This window comes from Leguminivora glycinivorella, chromosome 15 (assembly GCF_023078275.1).
Source record: "Leguminivora glycinivorella isolate SPB_JAAS2020 chromosome 15, LegGlyc_1.1, whole genome shotgun sequence".
NCBI lineage: Eukaryota > Metazoa > Arthropoda > Insecta > Lepidoptera > Tortricidae > Leguminivora > Leguminivora glycinivorella.
The window spans coordinates 780,466-796,121 of NC_062985.1; the positions used below are offsets into that span (position 1 = coordinate 780,466).

The 15,656-nt window shown below is 39.4% G+C and overlaps 1 protein-coding gene across 1 annotated transcript in view; it reads left to right on the forward strand.

The window, feature by feature from the left end:
* Window positions 1-2,215: 2,215 nt before the first annotated feature.
* LOC125234159 (katanin p60 ATPase-containing subunit A-like 2) overlaps window positions 2,216-15,656 on the forward strand; it is a 53,679-nt gene continuing 40,238 nt past the window's right edge. The window contains exons 1-4 of the mRNA XM_048140363.1: window positions 2,216-2,341; window positions 4,272-4,436; window positions 12,023-12,208; window positions 13,061-13,254. Of these exons, the coding sequence (XP_047996320.1) occupies window positions 2,291-2,341; window positions 4,272-4,436; window positions 12,023-12,208; window positions 13,061-13,254 (596 nt within the window). The 5' untranslated portion in view covers window positions 2,216-2,290. The remainder of the gene's footprint in view (window positions 2,342-4,271; window positions 4,437-12,022; window positions 12,209-13,060; window positions 13,255-15,656) is intronic.

Sequence of the window (15,656 nt, forward strand, 5' to 3'; positions counted from 1 at the left end):
TTATTGCTGCAACTGCTGCAAGTTTTGAAATAGAGGTGTATGCAAGAAAGAGTTGCAGATATTTGCCCCTCACTCTTACCCATAGTCGCATCTCAAAACTTGCAGCAATAACTTGCTGGTGTAAACTCAGCTATAAGTTTGCGCTTGGATTATTTCAGCCTTTATTCTACACTTAAAGCATTTAACTCTGCAAGTGACTGCAACCGTTCCTGGCATCTACAGTAATTAAAAAGGCGGCCTTACGGCTTGTAATAGTCACATTTAGCTTCATTACCGGCTCTCAGGAACGTTTCCTTTAATTAAACCCGCTGGTAGTTTACACAAAGTTCATTTGATGAAGATCTGGAGTGAAAACTGCTGTGAAAGTGTTGAATTTTATGGAAAGGTTTGTGGCCATTTTTTTCAAAGTTGTCTACCCCACTTTTTTGTAACATCGGTATTTTTTACGCGATTAATACTCAGAATCGCGAGGTGTTTCGATCCTGATAGGAGAAAAAAAATGTCCCAAGATTTCCATACATTTTTTCGAACCTTTCGTTCCGTTACCGCCATACGAAATGTATGAAACGGAATGGGAAAATAACCTTGGGACACTTGTTTTCTCCTATTAGAATTGAAAGAGCTCGCGAAAATTCTGAGTGGAAACCACATAAAAAATTCCAAATCCAAAAAAATTCATTCATGAAATGAAAAATGTTCATTGCAGGCGTAATCCTGTAGATTTGTTAGTAACATAAAAATGTAAGCTCTTTTTGTGGTTAGGTAAGACCAAGAAAAGATATTAACACGAACATATATAGGTACATTTTATTGTGTTTTATTGCTGTTTTGTGTTCATTGTATTTAGTTACAAATATTGTGGACGAACCTTTCAATAGGAAATTGCTTCGCAAGCGTTGTGTTCCTGCCGGTAAGTAAAATTGTCAGAGCTCAATAAGGGTGTCAAGTTGGGTCGGGGCAATCCATACTAATATAATAAAATTTATAAATGGGAAAGTGTGTGTGTCTTTTTGTTTATCCGTCTTTCACGGCAAAATGGAGCGACAAATATAGGTACGTGATTTTTTTAGTGGAGATAGTTGAAGGGATGAAGAGTGACATAGGCTACTTTTTGTCTCTTTCTAACGCGAGCGAAGCCGGGGGCCAAAAGCTAGTTATAAATAATCGTGAAAATATTTGGAAAACTTACCGCTTCTGCATTTCTTCCAAAGTATGTCCAATGCTTCCTCGGAGACCTGGGCCATTTTTTTCAAAGTTGTCCACCCCACTTTTTTTTTGGATTTGGAAATTTTTGTGTGGTTTCCACTCAGAATCGCGAGCTCTTTCAATTGTAATAGCAGAAAAAAAGTGCCCCAAGGTTTTTTTCCCATTCCGTTACCATTTTTTCATACATTTTGTATGGCGGTAACGGAATGGAAGGTTCGAAAAAATGTATGGAAATCTTGGGACATTTTTCTTCTCCTATCAGGATCGAAAGACCTCGCGATTCTGAGTATTAATCGTGTAAAAAATACCCATGTTACAAAAATAGTGGGCTGGACAACTTTGAAAAAAATGGCCCACCTGTTGATTATAATCCTCAAAGGTCCACTACCTACTTCTGCGTAGGTCAACAAGGTCTTCATAACGACTGATGTCGTACTGATTTAGATTTCAAAAGCACATTTCGTTATGATTTTGCGCAAAATTTTGCGTCGATTTCGCCCATTTCACTGACACTGACATAAAACAAGGTGTCAAATATAAAATAGTCATCAGAAAAAAGTTTAAATATTTTCAATCTTTACGTGCGTTGTATGCAAAGAATATAATACTCACTGGTTGTATACGTTGAGAAACGTCGTCATTGGCAAAATCCACCTCGGAATAAAGACCGAGGAGTATATAAAAACATATATATCGTCACTAAAACCTTTGTAAAAACTTGTATCTTCGTCTGCCAATGAAAAGAAAATTGTAGTATGTATGGAATCATTGATGTATCATTAGTTTAAGTATATTTAGTTTTTGGTATTTAGTTTAAGTATGGAATGCATATAGACTTACTGCGTTTTAACTTTGAGGAGCAGCGTGAGATACGAGATTTTTTCAAAGTAGTGACGATTTTTTTTTTTCAAAAATTTCTTATGCTAATTAGTTGCCGCGACAGTTGCCCGTGGGCGCATACCCTTATGGTTGCTTGGTTACCAAACAACCCCTAGCAACTAACTTGTGACTGAGTCATATTGGCATTTCTCATTTTTATACTCTTTTATTATTGTATTCATATTGTGGTTTGTCCAGCGAAGCGATGTCTGGAGTTATAAATAGGCCTATGAGTCAAATGCGGAAGATGGAGGCGGTATGTTCTGTTTATAATATTGTCATTGTGTTTATATTTATGAAAAGTAATATTACTTATACAGGATTTATAATTTAGGGCAGCCACATTTTTTATCAAAATTCGGTAACAATTTTGCCTGGGACCCTAAGCCCAGATCTTGAGAGCCTACGCTGACTACCTACATAATTATAGTAGTCACAGTATCGTCACACCTCGGACACTGGCGATCAAATGTATGAAAGAGGCGCGTTCCTTGCACAGAGTCTAAGCTCGTGTAGGTGTGTACTTTGCTTTGTATGAGTGAAATATGACAGGTCGACTGTTCGCGTTTCTGACAGGCGGTAACTGTGAGGTAACCGCGGAGAGGGTGTGCCGCACTTTCAGCGGGGAGCGGGAGTGGCCATATTGTACGATAGTACTCTTTATTATACTGTGGTATCGTATAAACAAAACATTTAAAAGGGGGTACAAGTCAGTAGAATTATAGTTCCCCAGTGTTTCGGGTTGTAATCAAGTGGTTGTTTGTGTATTTCCACGATATACGGAACAGCCATCGTCAATGACAACGCACAAAAAGGCTGCAGAAATATCTGACAGAATCTTATTTCTAGAGCCATAACAGATATTTGTACTGTTCAGCCTTTTTTTGTGTACGATGTTATTGGCAGTGACTGTACCTTATTGTGGTCGAATATAACCTTTACCTGTGATCCCTATGGGACGTCAAAAGTGATATTAAAACTGGCCCCGCACCCGAATGGCATTTCTACGAAGCGAAACGAAAACGAAACGCCGCGAAAGGTAGTTTGGCTCTGTCGCGCCAATACGCAAGAGCGGTAGAGATATATATCTACGAGCGTTTCGTTTCGTGAGCGTTTGTGCCATTCGGCTACGTACCCAGGGTGGCTAGCCGAATGGCACAATCGCTCACGAAACGCTCACGAAACGAAGCGCTAGTAGATATCTATCTCTATCGCGCTTGCGTATTGGCGCGACAGAGCCAGCGGCGTATCGCTTTCGTTTGGCGTCGGAGAAATGCCATTCGGCTACGGGGCCTGGTCTTGAAGAGCATAGTTAAAAAATATAGATCTATATAGTACTAGCTTTTGCCGGCGGCTTCGCTTGCGTTAGGAAGAGACAAAAAATAGCTTATGTCACTCTTCATCCCATCAATTATCTCCACTTAAAAAAATCACGTCCATTCGTCGCTCCGTTTTGCCGTGAAAGACGGACAAACAAACAGACACACACACTTTCCCATTTATAATATTAGTATGGATTAGTATGGATGTGATGTATAGTACAGCGATTATAATTTATGGTAGCCCCATTTTGGCTGGGACCGTAGGCCCAGATTTTGAAGAGCATAGTTAAAAAATATAGATCTATATGAACGAGGAAGATATGCTACGCCGACCCCAAGTGACTCGGATACGGTAAACGAATGAAGGTGATGATGATGATAAACATGTAAAAGGGGGAATAATTTTGGGCCAAAATTTGTGTCGTTCTATGATAAAAGTTACCTTATTGCGGTAGACGGTTACATTTCATATTACCTGCATAGAATCGGAGAGTAATTTGAATAATATTGTAATCTTTACCCATAGGACTACGTGAAATGTGATATCAAAACTGCAGGGTTAGCACATGATTGCCGCGAGAGTATGTCGCCGCGAGATAGACTACCCGTCCTTATGTCATTAATACAGTTAGAAGAAGACGTGTCATCTGTCTCGCGGCGACATACTCTCGCGGCCATCATGTGCTAGGCTTATAGCAGGGTTAGCACATGATTGCCGCGAGAGTATGTCGCCGCGAGATAGACTACCCGTCCTTATGTCATTAATACAGTTAGAAGAAGACGTGTCATCTGTCTCGCGGCGACATACTCTCGCGGCCATCATGTGCTAGGCTTATAGGAAGTAATAAACCAATTATTCTGCAGAAAGAGTCCCTCTTCCGCACCCGCAAGCGGATTCTCCGCTACCTGGTCCACAACTACCTGAAGGCTGAGGGATTGTTCCACGCAGCTGATACCATGGCGGAGGAGGCAGGTCTCACCGCGGAGTATGAGGTCTGCGATAACATAGACCTTGACATCATCATGCAGGTAACTTGTAGATTATTGTGCTACTAACCTCAGACCACGTATGTTCTCAGTGGGATATGTTCAAGGAAACATCTTAATCTATTTTGTACTAGATACGTATATTTTTTCCCCTCACTAGCTCGGAAACACGTGTTTTGTCCTTTAATACCAGCGGGTAAAAACGCATTTTATCCACTAGTGGGTTAAGTAATTTGACCTTGAATAAAGTCAAATTAACTGCTTTAAAATTGATAAAAGTAGGTGAATCTAGAAATAAAGATGATTTACCACCTGTGGAACTACTGGAAGCAGTGATAAACGCATTTTTTGCGTTGTAGTTTCCTCGCTATAGTGAGGGGAAAAGTTTTGTGTTACACTCGGGTGCAAATGTATTTTACTTCTCGTGTGTTAAAAAACTCGCAAGTTCCGGATTCTATTCTCGAACCACTCGCTTCGCTCGTGGTTCAACTATAGAATCCTTTCACTTGCTCGTTTTTCAATTCCACACTCGGCGTCAAAATACAACTTTGCACCCTTGTATAACAAATAACTATTATGTTATATTCTTCACTTGTATGTTTCTGTTTTATCTCCTTGTAATAAAATAAAAGATAGCGAGAGTGAAATCCGATCAGACTGAACTGGGTTCGTAGCCGAATCGCACAAACGCTCACGAAACACAACGCTCGTAGATATCTATCTCTATCGCTCGTGCGTATTGGCGCGACAGAGCCAGTCTAACCTTTCGCGGCGTTGATTCTTTTTCGTTTCGCGTCGCAGAAATGCCATTCGGCTACGCACCTGGAGAGTGACCAAATGAGACGCTGAAGATACGAATCCCGCAAGTTTGTGAAGACCGTGTTTCGCCTGGGGGGTATCTGAAGACCACAAGTCACAACGATGGTTTGTTCCACGCAGCTGACACCATAGCGGAGGAGGCAGGTCTCAATGCGGAGTATGTCTGATAACATAGACCTGGGGGCCGATTTTTAAGTCTCACGGCGTTCGAATTCAGAAAATTGTCACTGAAAATAATAGGCAATTCACCGTTTTCAACCGGTATTGTAGGGAAAGTGAGATTCAAAAATCGGCCCCCTGGACATAATCATGCAGGTTAAGCGACGATTTACACACTTAAATTGATAAATATATACTTATATTATATATATACATAGTAAACATCCATGACTCAGGAACAAATATCTGTGCTCATCACACAAATAAATGCCCTTACCGGGATTCGAACCCAGGACCGCGGCTTAGCAGGCAGCGTCACTACCGACTGAGCCAGACCGGTCGTCATTGTTGAAGAGCATCTGTAAGTTTAGTTTAGTATGTAAGGTTAAGACACTTAAGTCTGACCTAACGTAATACTCTAAGTAAATGTATACCTGTAGGTACATGCCTGTGGCACATTCGGTATCTAGCCCCGGCGCAGTGCTCAGTGACCCGTCCCGTTCCGCGCGAGAGCACCGATCACACTGAAACGTTTAACGGGGAGGTTACCCTACTGCAGTCGATATGATGATTCTAGCGTGTCTGTACAGGGTGTTTTAGCCACAATGCAATAATTTTCAATGGTTATTTTGTCCATAGTAGGGCTTCTTCCAAAATAAATCCCGAATATCGAATTTCACCAGATCTGGACGTGTCTGGGCTCATTCTTCTCGGAATCACGAGCTGATTCGATCCCGAGTCCCGACGATAAAAAAATGTGTCCTCAGTTTTTTTTCCTTTACGTCACGATGTTAGTATGAACTTACTACGAGCATGACGTATTGGAAACTCGAATTTTGTATGGAAAATTTGGGACACATTGTTTTATAGTCGGGATCGAATCAGCTCGTGATTCTGAGAAGAATGAGCCCAAACACGTCCAGGGGCCCGTTTCTCGAAAGGTACAAGCCCTGTATTACAAGTGTGTTTCCATGACAACCCATACGATTTGACAGTTCGCGCACTTGTAATACAAGGCTTGTACCTTTTGTGAAACGGGCCCCAGATCTGCCGAAATTCAATTTTCGGTATTTATTTTGGAAAACACCCAGTAACATATGAGACTTATTTAAAATACACTAAAATAAATAAAGGTTGGCCAGAAATGTATGACTATTGTCAGGAGGGCGCTGTTATTCTGATGTATGGGGTGACAGTTCAGTATAGTATGAAGAAAATAGTTCTAATGAAATTCCGCAAGATGGCGCGTATCTAAGTCAGGCTCCGTAGCCGAATGGCATTTTTGCGATGCGAAACGCCGCAGAAATTTAATCTGGCTCTGTCGCGCCAATAAGCCAGCGATAGAGATAGATAGCTACGAAAGAGATATTATCGTGAGCGTTTCGTGAGCGTTTGTGCATTCGGCTACCACAGGTTTTAAATGATTCTTCTCGCTCGAATCTAGAGCAGAGCCCAACTGGGGTAGTAACTCCGTCTTACAGAAGACCGCAGCCAAATAGCACTAAACCCTACTCATAGTGTTGTGTTCCTGCCGGTGAGTAAGGCTGCCAGAGCTCAACGAGGGTGCGGTGCTGATGACGGGAGGACTTACGGAACTAACTTGTTCCGTATATTGTCCTTTAGAGTCGTCGGCAACCCGAACCCTCCTTGGAACTTGTACACTCCTTTTTGCTGTGTACTTAACACAGCAAAAGGGAATGTACAAGTTTCTAATGGGGTGGCAACGCGCATGTGACACTGTTTGCGTTGCATGCGTTCATAGGTTACGGTGACCGCTTTCCATCAGGCGGACCGTATGCTTGTTTGCCACCGACGTAGTATAAAAAAAAATCATGCAATAGTTTGACGTGTGGGTGTCGTAAAGTATTTCAGGTAGGTTTCTAACTAAAACACTCAGTGGCATAATTCACATATTATGTGACAATTGGCGCCCGGGAGTGACACTTCGTCTTTCATTGCCTGTTGAACAAGGAAATATTGACGCTGAGTATATATGAGTTAGTTATCCTAGAAATAGGCACAGAATTGTCCATGTTACTGTGGCGAAATACGCACAGTACTTGAAACTATAATTATAACATAATCTACAACCAACAATCATTCAGCAGTGTATTGTAAGAGGTTTCATATACGGAATGAAACCTTTTAAGATAAGATAAAACCGGCCAAAAGCGTGTCGGGCCACGCTCAGTGTAGGGTTCCGTAGTTTTCTGTATTTTTCTCAAAAATTATTGAACCTATCAAATTCAAAACAATTTTCATAGAAAGTCTTTATAAAGTTCTACTTTTGTGATTTTTTTTCATATTTTTTAAACATATGGTTCAAAAGTTAGAGGGGGGGGACGCACTTTTTTTCCTTTAGGAGCGATTATTTCCGAAAATATTAATATTATCAAAAAACAATCTTAGTAAACCCTTATTCCTTTTTAAATACCTATCCAACAATATATCACACGTTGGGGTTGGAATGAAAAAAAAAATCAGTCCCCACTTTACATGTAGGGGGGGGTACCCTAATAAAACATTTTTTTCATTTTTTTATTTTCGCTCTTTGTCGGCGTGATTGATATACATATTTGTACCAAAATTCAGCTTTTTAGTGCTAACGGTTACTGAGATTATCCGCGGACGGACGGCCCGAGTGTAACACAAAACTTTTCCCCTCACTATAGCGAGGAAACTACAACGCAAAAAATGCGTTTATCACTGCTTCCATAATTCCACAGGTGGGAAATCATCTTTATTACTAGATTCACCTACTTTTATCAATTTTAAAGCAGGTCAAATTACTTTACCCACTAGTGGATAAAATGCGTTTTTACCCGCTGGTATTAAAGGACAAAACACGTGTTTCCGAGCTAGTGAGAGGAAAAATAGTTTAAATAGCCCCATTTAAAGTGTTTTAATTTTAATGGATGCCTTTCACCGATAGACCGTCTCTTACAGTATATTTGGATCTTTAATTTTTCGCGTACCTACTATTCGCATCATAATTTATAGATAGTCGTAGCTATGAATTAAGGTCACGTCACACCCTCAAAACGTATTAAATTGTATAAGATGACTGCTTTATGATATCACAGCGACATTCACACAGTTGGCGATGAGCCTAAACTGGTATAACTTCGCTACATTCAAAACGATGTAACTATATTTATAAGGTTTAAAAGATATGGCCTTTTGGTGTTGGGCGGGGGAGCGTCATCTGCGTCGTATGCAATATATTATTTATTGGGAGCCAAAATTTAAGTTATTATTCTTTGCTATTACAGCGACAATGTAAAATTGTGGCGTGAAACGGTTTGAGTGACTCTGTTCTAACTGCAATTTATTAGATAACGGTTACATAATGGTAAAGCTTGACCAGAAATATATGTGAGTGTGTTTAGTAAAACGTCCCACTTTGTACCCATAGTACAAGCTTTGCTTAGTTTGGGGCTAAGTTGATATGTGTTTATTTTATTTATTTATTTATTTTATTTGTCGGTTACCATTAAGGCGAGATTTACCTGTATCTTTATATGAATCAACTGACAAAGCAGCTCTATAGCAATCGACAAAGTGGGACGTTTTCCCGTGCACACTCACATATGATTATTGTCAAGCGGGTGCTGTTATTCAGGCAGGCATGGTCGCGCGATAAATGATAAAATATCAGGCCGTCCCTATCGCACTGTTTGTTAGTTAGTTAGTGACAATTCAGTAAGTACATATTGTATGAAATAACCTAACCACAAAATTAAAATTTTGAATAAGCCCCGACCGCGACATAGTAGACCGATTTTCATGAAACATGGCTAAGAACACTCCCGATTTACTTAGCTTTCAGACAAAAAAACTAAATCCAAATCGGTTCATCCGTTCGGGAGCTACGATGCCACAGACAGACAGACAGACACACACACACACACACACACACACACACACACAGACACGTCAAACTTACTAAGTATCTTCCTGTTAAATAAACTAAAAGATAAAATACAACCTGTATAAAATGTAATCACTGAAAATTGTATCTTTATGCTGTACGCTTAAATAAGAGAATTAACTCCCTACTTCATGTCATAATAGATAAGAAAATATTAGTTTGAACTGTAAAGTAAACGCTGTAAGTTTAAGGTAAACGCTGAAACGCATAATTGCTAGATTAAGAGGTAATCGCTCATAAAGCGCATAAGTAAAGGGTTAAGGTAAGCTAGGTTTTGGCTACGCATACATGCATCCTATACGTATATGTATATGTGTGTGTGTATGCATAGCAAAAACTTATATATATATTATACATATATCTAAAAACTATGAGGTATTTTAGCTTGATAAGTGTATGGGAGCCTCGTCTGCCAACAAACCACAAAGTGGTTTGGCAGAAGATATGTAATAGGGTTAAGCTTTACGTTCTGAATAAACGTTTTATTTTTATTTTTTTTATTATTTATAACACCCTGCCGTTTTTGCGTCGGAGGTTAAAAATGGTTTCTAATGAAATTTCACAACATGGCGCCTAGTCACATGTATATTTCTGGTCAGGGGGCCGATTTTTGAGTCTCACTGTCACTAAAGTACCGGTTGAAAACGGTGAATTGCCTATTATTCAGTGACAATTTTCTGAATTCGAACGCCGTGAGACTCAAAAATCGGCCCCCTGGAGGGCGATTTTTGAGTCTCACGCGTTCGAATTCAGAAAATTGTCACTGAAAATAATAAGCAAGTCACCGTTTTCAACCGGTATTTTAGTGACAAAATCCCGTATGTGAGATTCAAAAATCGCCCTCCAGGTTTTGCATAGGTAGGTATATCTAATATTTATTAGCTCTAGGACGGTAGTCCTAGAGGCTTTCCAACATTTCCACTAATAAAATTCGATAGCCTTTTTGCTACTGGCTCAGTAATTTCGGAGCCTATAATGAATGTTACGATAGACATACAGACAGACATAATTTTGCTTTTTATTCTCTGTTGGCGACGAACTATGACTCGCTCACGCTATCATCGCAGCTCATAGCTTTACTCACTTCTGATGTAACCAGTGCCTTAGGTACGGAATACTGAATTCAAAACCAACCTCTATTTTTAACTGCCGCCTCAAATTCTCAAGGAAGGAAGGTTCTCAAGTCGTCTGTATGTTTATTTTTATTTTTTTTATGTTTGTTCCACGATATCTCCGTCGTTACTGGACCGATTTTGAAATTTATTTTGATTGAATGTATATGCATACAGATTGGTCCCATTTTTCTCAGAACCCAGTTCTGATGATGGGATCCTGGAGAAATCGAGGGAAGTCCTCGAATCTGAAAGTGTATGCCTTGGTGATTTTTGTGTTTTTAAAGGAACAACATGCATTTACGTACTGAACAGTGACATTTGGTGCAGTGGAACTGCTGATGATGGTCAGAACGGAACTCCTCAAATCTGAACGGCACGCTTATAGTTTTTTTTCTTAAAAATTATTCTAAAGAAATCTGAGCTACCTAACACAAAACATACTCAGCATTATCTTTACCTTGTTGTAGATTACTTTTCTATCTAGGTATATTGGATAAAACCTCATCAACTCCGTAGTTTTAAGATAATAAAATTCTCAAGCTAAGTAAGTTTTCCTGTTCGCTCAGAAACTTGGCGAGATTCTCTGATGAGCTCAACTTTCACTCGTAACGTTTTTATATCCATGAAGAGCTTTTAGCACTATGTAGAGCTAAATTAAATCTCCGTTGGCGAAGACTATCATTATAATAATAAACAGATGTAATAGTAAACAGATGTTTAAAAAATATTAAAGTCAACACTATTAGATAATATAACTGCCTAAGTAGTGGATTTTCAGTTAACATATCATGTCATGTAAATATTAGTGGGTAGGAATGCGTAGATATTTCGTTTCACGAGAGCGACATGTTGCAGATCGTAAGAACATATAAATAAGGTTCATAGACACTGCTGTCGTGAGACGAAGTAGGTACGCAAACGCATGTTAGTTGTAAGTTGCATTGTGGTTTGTGGTAAACAACTTAATTAAGGTAAAATATGTTTGAGAGCGCACTATTCGCCAACAAACTGGTTCCAGTTTGGCGAAAAGAAAAAAATGTAATATAGTCATAAGTTTTTTGAAATAAATAAATAAATAAATAAATAAATAATACGATGTTACTTGTGTGGTGACGGGGTAAGAATTTCACCAACCCATTTTCTCCTGAAAATCATGATCGACCTGAGAAATCGACTGTGGCCACTGTGAGACTCGAGTTTACAATATTCTTACGCCCCGAATTACATACTTGCGACAAGAAAAATGAATGAAATGAAATATATTTATTTTTCAAAAACAATGGATGTACATAATAGATCTACATTAGTCTATAAAAATATCTCCACTTTCAGCCTATTATAGACGTACAAATAAATGACCTTATACATTTATATTACACAGAACTTATGTTTACATTGAGATTGAAGAATTATCAATTTATCACCGACAGACACACATATGGTAAGATATTTGTGTAACGTGTAAAAAGATTGGAAAAGAAGGTACTAGAAATTTCATAACTCCCTAGGGAGAAGGGTTATTTTATAACTCCTGCTCCGCCCGCGGGAATTGCACATTTACTGTGGGAGTGTGATGAAAAACGTTTATCTTCCTCTCATTTCAGGACTACACAAGCTACTACTTATCGCGCTTCAACAAGCAGCCGCAGTTCCTCCGCCAGGTGTCGCCGCCGGCGCCCCGCAGGCCTCCAACGAGGCAGGCGAGACCGCGGGCGGAGCCCGAGGCCCTCACGGGGTTTGAGGCCTCGCTGCCTGACATCACTGTCTCGCAGCTGGGTTTGGCTAAACAGGTTTGGTTATTTATTAACCTGGTAGAAAAATCCTTATAGTATACCTATCTAAGGGGCCACTTGCACCAACGAAAATGGAGGGTTAACCCACCATTTTATATGGAATTTGGCAGATGACAGCCCACTAACCCTCAGTTAAGTAGTTCGTGCAAGTGGGCCTAAGGGATTTACTTAATGACAAAATCAGCCGATTCTCTTAATAGAAAGTGTCAACAGTATAGTGGTTCTTGAAAGAGTTCACTGCAACAAACAACCTAGCTCCGTAGCCGAATGGCATTTCGTAGTCTAGCTCTGTCGCGCCAATACGCAAGAGCGATAGAGCTAGATAGCTACGAAAGAGATATTATCGTCAGCGTTTCGTGAGCGTTTGTGCATTCGGCTACGTACACTGTTCCTCCACCAGACACTACTAGCACAGTATAATAAAGAGAACTACCGTAAAGTATGGCCACTCCCGCTCCCCGCTAAAAGTGCCACCCACCCCCTCTCGGTTACCTCACAGTTACCGCCTATCAAAAACGCGATCAGTCGACCTGTCATATCTCACTCGTACAAGCTTAGTACGCGTTCACCTACACAAGCTTAGAATGTGTGCTAGGAACGCGCCTCTTTCATATATTTGATCGCCAGTGAGGTGTGCTACTAGATATGGATGGAATATGTCCACGTGTCCAGCTCGAATAGCTTTATTGGTGCAAGTATTTCGTAGGTACTTAATATGAGACGTTCCTCGGAAAAATGGCGGTATGTGCTTACGTCGCGAAACACACTATGTTGGATTGCCATTATTGGATTGGCTTAAGCGCCAACCGTCTTAAGGTTGTTTTAATGCATAAATAAATGTTTCAACAGAGCTATGAAGGCATACCAGCAATAGAACTGAAGTCCCTGTCACCATTCCTGGCCCGAGCGTCAACAGAGAAGAAGCAGCTAGTCGAAGACTTGTACCAGGATATCATAAGACCTGCGAATGTTAGCTGGGAGGACATTAAGGGGTTAGAAGACGCGAAGAGCCTGTTGATGGAGTCTGTCGTGTATCCCGTCAGGTAAATAGTTATTTGGTTTACAAGGGGGCAAAGTTGTAGTTCAACCGCAAGTGCCAATATTGATACCCGAATGTTAAGGTGGCTCGCTTTCCATACAAAAAACATCTACCATTTATTTAGTCACCGCACACTACAACTAAATAAAAATATGCGCATACATCTACTATACATTATCCATCGTCGCAGTATTGAACGAAATACATTGTTTCATACAGAAATCATGGACAAATCCATGTGAATTTTTTATTAATTTTACGAAAATGTGTGTGCCAAATTTTGTGTACAGACACAGAGCCGTCATATTTCGCGCATTTTTAGTTGACATTGTCATCAGTGACACTCGGCTCCTGACAAGTAATTATTTAAAGATATTGGTTTACTTAACTCAAGCAGACTCAGAAATAATGACGCATTTTGTCAATAAAGATACATATCGTGTATTTCGACACTGCTAGTGTAAATCGAAATGGCGTCTCGGTCAAATGCATTGACTATGAAACAGGAGATCTCGAGTTCGATTCCGGGCTCTTTTTTAATAATTTGAACTTTTTTTGGATTTATTAAGTTTTATTTTTATTTTTTAATAGAATAAATATTCTATTAAAAAAGACTCTTACTATATTTCTTTCCTATTTTTTATTTTACAAAAATACATTACAATCTTTATTATGCCTTTGTTGATAAAATAAAATATTACACGTCAGGTCAGGTACATAGGTCATAGTGTGGCATAGTATTAGTAATGTGCTGACTTCCTTACATTTACTGAGCTATTTGACCTATGTTATTGTTGTGTGAATGTTTTTCTTCAACAACTAAATAGTTATATATATGAATATGTATGTAGGTATGTGGGTAGCTTTTGCACATTGTAATTTTTCCTCAGTCACCCGCTGAGCTCAGAGACCACGAACGCTGTAGTGTTCGAAACGTCGGGATAAATTGTAAATTCATTATACACGATTTAATCCGTTTTCATAGTTTTTATTTCATGAGTAACTATCGCGGTAACTGAAGACAATATTAACTAAATGGTTACAAATAATAATTATCATCAATATAATCTGATCCAGGCAGGCAATTATGGTCGCGCGATAAATGATAAAACATCTGGCCGTCCCTATAATCGCACTTACTAATAGTGCGACAGGGACGGCCTGATATTTTATCGTCTATCGCGCGACCATGCTTCCCGTGCTGTACTAGCTTTAGCCCGCGGCTTCGCTTGCGTTAGAAAGAGACAAAAGTAGCATATGTCACTCTCCATCCCTTCAACTATCTCCACTTAAAAAACATGTCAATCCGTCGCTCCGTTTGGCCGTGAAAGACGGACAAACAAACAAACACAACTTATCTTTGGTGAAACAACGAATTCTTCCACTTCAGATTATAGAGTAACCAGCTTTTCCCATTTATAATAAACTAGCTTTTGACCGCGGCTTCGCTCGCGTAAGAAAGAGACAAAAAGTAGCCTATGTCACTCTCCATCCCTTCAACTAAATCCCCTTAAATAATCACGTCAATTCGTCGCTCCGGTTTTGCCGTGAAAGACGGACAAACAAACAGACACACACCCTTTCCCATTTGTAATATTAGTATGGATTTGACATTATTATTTATATTTAAATAACTATATATGTATAGCCCAATTTCGTCGGTAACAGCGTGTTATGTAATGGCGTCGTTGGGGAACAATCGTCTGTCACGCCGTGAAGGTGCGTTCGATTCCCAGGATTATAAAAACTTTTTGTATTTTTTTGGATATAAATTTCGTTTTTTTTATTGACTGAGCAAGAATGGAGAGCCGAAGGTATCAATTTTGTCTTAGAGAACATATTGATTTTTTTATTGTCATTTTGATTTTCTATTTATTAAGTTGAGATATAAAACACAACTTTTAATACCCTCGCTAAATATAATATTTTATCGAAATCACTCCTTAGATAAAAAAAGTCCACTTGAGTTTTTAAAGCATTACGTTACTCAGTTAACTATTGCATTTTCATTTACTAATTTAAGATTTCAAAAGCGATTTGAATACCCTTGCTCCATCAAAAATAAACAATTAGAAAAAAAAATCATTCGGATCGTAGTTTAGAAACTAAAATTTATCTATACTTTTTGGATTTTTTTTTAAATATCAGATTAGGATAATTATGTTAGAAATTCTGAGTTCGACGAACAAAAAATAGTGTCACATAGTGTTGTGTTCCTGCCGGTGAGTAAGGCTGCCAGAGCTCAACGAGGGTGCGGGGTGCTGACGACGGGAGGACTTAAGGAACTAATTTGTTCCGTCTATTGTCCTTTGAGTCGTCGGCAACCCAAACCCTCCTTTGAACTTGTACACTCCTTTTTGCTGTGCATACGCAGCAAAGGGGAGTGTACAAGTTTCTAATGGGGCG